Source organism: Ictalurus punctatus, chromosome 8 (assembly GCF_001660625.3).
Source record: "Ictalurus punctatus breed USDA103 chromosome 8, Coco_2.0, whole genome shotgun sequence".
Taxonomy (NCBI): Eukaryota; Metazoa; Chordata; class Actinopteri; order Siluriformes; family Ictaluridae; genus Ictalurus; species Ictalurus punctatus.
The window spans coordinates 26,216,403-26,221,402 of record NC_030423.2 but is presented as its reverse complement, the minus strand read 5'-3'; the positions used below and the strand labels follow the sequence as shown (position 1 = coordinate 26,221,402).

Sequence of the window (5,000 nt, the reverse complement as noted above, 5' to 3'; positions counted from 1 at the left end):
TTGTATTCAGAAGTGTTTTTAGGAGAAAAAGAAAGCTCTTTTTTTTTGTTGTTTTTTTTTAATCTTTTTTTTTTTTTTTTTTTTTTTTAAATCCCCCTCTTGCTTTTTGTTTTGTTCTTGCCACTGAAAAAACCTTGACGTGACTGCCATCTAGTGGCAAGTCTGTGCACTTTCTCTACATCGTGTACTTATTTATATACTGAATATTTTATCCAACTCCCAGTAGCACAATTAACAAGCTGTTTCATTAAACACCTCTAAACTCTGAAACTCATTACCACCGGAGATTTATTAGGTGTTGTGTGTGTGTGTGTGTGTGTGTGTGTGTGTGTATAACCAGTTTTAACTTCCAGCCTAAATCCATTCAACATTTGATTAGAGAATTCTCGATTCTAATTGGTCAGAAGGTGTTGATTAACTCTCTGTAATTAAATTGTTAGTATTTTGCCTTCTGGGAGTCTGAAGGGCAGTACTAAATGTAAAAAAAAACAAAAAACAGATCTTTAAACAAAATAATAACAGTTTACACTGATCAATCTGTTCAAAAGTTTACACCCCCTCAGGCTCTTAATGTATCGTGTTGCCTTCGTGAGCATCGGTGAACGTTTGCACCTTTTGTAATAACCGTGTATGAGACGAGTCCCTCAATCGTAGTCGGTGTGAAAAGATGGATCTCGACATCATATAGATTAAAGGAAAGGAGTCAGATATGTAGATGATGCTGGAAAAGTAAAGAATGTGCCGGACCTGGAGGATTTTTCTGAAGAACAGCGGGCGGTTTAACTGCTCAGGACGAACAAGGGACTCATGAAGAACTCTCACAAAAAACATAAACACAGTTTAGACAGAGTAAGTTTTATTCATTTATTTATTTAAAATAACGTGGGGTTGGTATTTTAGGGGTTAGCTACGTGCTCACGGAAGAGGTGGGTCTTTAGCAGTTTTATGAAGATGGTGACAGATTCTGGGGTCCAGACTGAGGTCGGAGGTTCATTCCAGCACTGACAGACAGAGACAGGGACAGAGAGAGTGAGAGAAAGACGGAGAGGGAGAGACCGAGAGACAGCAAGAGAGGGACAGCGAGAGTGAGAGAAAGACAGGGAGAGAGAGGGAGAGAGAGGGAGAGAGGGAGAGACAGCGAGGGAGAGAGTGAGAGAAAAACAGAGCGAGCGAGAGAAAGACAGAGAAGGAGAGACTGAGCGACAGCGAGAGAGGGACAGCGAGAGTGAGAAAAAGACAGAGAGGGAGGGACAGAGAGAGAGGGAGAGACCGAGAGGGAGAGACCAAGAGAGAGGGAGGGACAGAGAGAGTGAGAGAAAGACAGAGAGAGTGAGAGAAAGACAGAGAGGGAGAGACCGCGAGAGTGAGAGAAAGACAGAGAGGGAGAGACCGCGAGAGTGAGAGAAAGACAGAGAGGGAGAGACCGAGAGACAGAGAGAGTGAGAGAAAGACAGAGAGAGTGAGAGAAAGACAGAGAGAGTGAGAGAAAGACAGAGAGAGTGAGAGAAAGACAGAGAGGGAGAGACCGAGAGACAGAGAGAGTGAGAGAAAGACAGAGAGAGTGAGAGAAAGACAGAGAGAGTGAGAGAAAGACAGAGAGAGTGAGAGAAAGACAGAGAGGGAGAGACCGCGAGAGTGAGAGAAAGACAGAGAGGGAGAGACCGCGAGAGTGAGAGAAAGACAGAGAGGGAGAGACCGAGAGACAGTGAGAGTGAGAGAAAGACAGAGAGGGAGAGACCGAGAGACAGCGAGAGTGAGAGAAAGACATAGAGAGAGAGAGAGGGAGAAACCGAGAGACAGCGAGGGAGAGACAGAGAGAGAAACCTTAGTCTGAAGGTTCTGGAAAGGGACCTTGAGCCACGCTGAGTATGCACTACTAAGCGTCGGTCGTTAATCGACTGCAGATTGTGTGAGGGAGCGTAAGCCTTCAGGACCGTGTTAGGAGAGGTTAGTGGGGTGCTGTTCCAGACAAGGTCTTGTACAGTGCGTGAGCATCAAGGCCTTGAATTTGATACGGGTGGCTACAGGAAGCCAGTGGAGGGAGATGAAGAGGGGTGTGAAGTGGGTCCTGATGCATTCTGAATCGTTTAATATTATTATTTTATTTTTCTCTTTATATATACTGTATGTACATGTAGAGTACTGTAGTTCTGTGGAGTAACACTAGGTGGCGACACAGGCTGAGACGCTTCTCATATGCATGATTAAATGTCCGATCTGACCGAGCTCACTGGTTTGCACCGAGTCGAAACCCTTTAAAAATGTTGCATGAGTGCAATTCATAACCTTGTGTCGCAAATACTGACTCTCTTTCTTTCTTTTTCTTTCTTTAAGCAAAATGGCAGGTCTTATCCATGTTACTATGTCTCTAAACTGAGATTTGATGATGTGTTGCGGGGGAAAAAAAAAAAAGAAGCACGACGTGATCGTAACTTGACACAAACTTCATTTAAAATATTTAAATCTGATTATTATCAGGAAGTGCTGTTTCATTCGAAGGAAGTCTTAGCATGTGTGTATGTCAGAATATCATAACGCTAACATTTAGTGAGCAGTGTGTGTGTGTGAGGGAGTGAGGGAGTGAATGAGTGAGTGAAGCATCTTTGTGTGTTGTAATATAGGCTCTCTGAAAGCAGTCTAAATCGAGCCTGTGTGTGAGGACAGAGCCTCTTTTGTCCCACCGCTATCCCAGCATGCCTTTGTGAGCACAAAGGTGGCCCAGTGCTGTAGAGCGGTGTGGCTATGGGGAAAGGACAGGGAGCACTGTGTGCTGTCACACACACAAACACACTCTCTCTCTCTCTCTCTCTCTCACACACACACACACTCAGTGACTCGCCTCATCGAGGCACCACTCATTTCCCCAAGTGGATGTTTGTGTATGTGGAGGATTTACTTCCTCATGAGATCACTTGTGCTTTCCTTTCAAACTCTGTATTTTTCCGCAAAAAAATGACTCGGACCCTGTGAGCGCTCCGATAAAATAAGATCGCGTAAGAGACAAAACTCGCCCCTCTTTGCTTACGTCTACTGTGTACGTTGTATTGTATTCCCAGCCGAGTGCAAAAGTTTGCACCCCCTCAAGCAAACGGATAAAGAAGGCATTTTGTGCTCTAAGTTTCACAACTTAACAGCGACCGCAGCAAAAAATTTCATCAGCGTTTTTGTTTTAAATGGCCTCAATTTAAACATGTCGCATTTTTTAAATCTAACCAAGGAACAAATCGATAGAAAAATGTTTATTATTTTGAGATTTCTAGTCAAAATGAGTGGTGTTTTTTTTTTTTTTAGATCCAATAAATATATCTGATGTAATTACTCTAGAAGAGGGCCGATATTTTTAATATGATAGCCAGTCGGAGTGTTTTATTTCGACGGCGTGATTATTATTAAAGCATTGCGTTAATATTGAGTCGGTGTGTGTGTGCGCGTGTGTGTGTGTGTGTGTGTGTTCTGCCCGGTTTTATAATTGTATCGTTTGTCTGCAATGTAGAAATTTCCCTGTCTCGTTCTGTAGGTCTGAACGAGGTGAATGTTTTCACAATGTTTATTCTGGGCTTTCAGTGACGTGTCCTGTGTAGTATAAAGGACACACTGAATTCAGTGAATTTACGCTGAGGAGTTTTGGCAATGCTCATACGCTATGTGTTTGAACATTCCACTAATTCCATTGACTCACTCCCACTTATAGCGCAAGAGCGTACTGACTGCAGCCCTTTACCCATAACATGCGTGTGTGTGTGTGTGAGATGAAGTGATACTGATCTCTGTTCTCGTTCTGTTTCCTCTGCAGGATTTGGAGATTGTGTATTCGTATTTACACGGTATGGAGGCGCTGTCCAATCTAAGAGAACATCAGCTAAGGTAAAAGTGAGCGTGTGTGTGGATGGATTTGCAGATTGGGATGAATGCTAACATTTATTTATATACGGGTCAGAATGCACAAGCATGATGTGTGTGTGTGTGTGTATATATATATATATATATATATATATATATATATATATATATATATATATATATATATATATATTTTTTTTTAAACGTTATTCGACCAGAATTTCATGTGCTAGAACTTTAGTTGTGGTGGAGATACATGCAAAAGAGAAACACACTTTGGGGAACGCTTATAATTATGGTAACATCCAATAACAGAAAATCTCCAGTGGCAGAAATGGTATTTGTGGCGCTTTATTAATTTGAAATAAAGAAAAACGTACAACTTCAACCAGTATAAAACCAGTTCATTTGGTTATTCAGATTAAATTTGTTACTATATGAAACAATTCAAATGAAGCTCATCAAATCGAGCAAATACGTTTTTATATTATTTCATTGAGTGAGTGTTTGGCGCCCCCTAGTGCCAGTCAGTGTGTCCTGCAGTTGTATAAAATAGTAATCACATTTATGATTACATTTATGATATCCTGTAGAACATATGAGGCATTATGAGTGCTTCAGAGCTGTCTTTTTAATCTATAACCGTCTCATAAAGACGTAATATTGGCTCTAATTAGTTTCTAAGCACTAACTGTGAGCGCCCACTATCATGTTCATCATGTGTGTTACACTGGTATGTGTAGTAAAGTTAGTTTGTATATAATAATAATAAATTCCCCACACATACAGATATGTGGTAATGCGATTAAAAAAAAAAATCAGCTATATGAGCTCATCATAGTGTTTCTAATTTCTGATGGCCACACGACATGTTCGTGGACACACTACCTATATTATATAACGTATCCACATTCGTATTTAAGGTTGAAATATATTCCATGCTTACCGGCGTGACAGACATCTTGAATCATTGGGATCGCTAGAAAAATTCCCAAGACAATCACGTAAACCTGCTTGATCATCAGAAAAGTAAGCACCTGGGGGCCATTTTGTGCTGTGTCTTACACTTGAGTTGGAAACTGTGAGCTCATGCTTTCAACTGATGGTAGAGAAGTAATGCATTTGCTTAAAGACTTGAAAACATTCTTGCTAGGAATATA

General features: G+C 41.2%; 1 protein-coding gene across 7 annotated transcripts in view; it reads left to right on the top strand.

The window, feature by feature from the left end:
* The window catches only part of rapgef2b (Rap guanine nucleotide exchange factor 2b), a 130,972-nt gene that overhangs the window by 31,902 nt on the left and 94,070 nt on the right, over nt 1–5,000 (top strand). For all 7 annotated transcript variants that reach the window (XM_017474551.3, XM_017474549.3, XM_017474548.3 and 4 more), the window contains exon 2: nt 3,794–3,864. In XM_017474551.3, the coding sequence (XP_017330040.1) occupies nt 3,794–3,864 (71 nt within the window). The remainder of the gene's footprint in view (nt 1–3,793; nt 3,865–5,000) is intronic.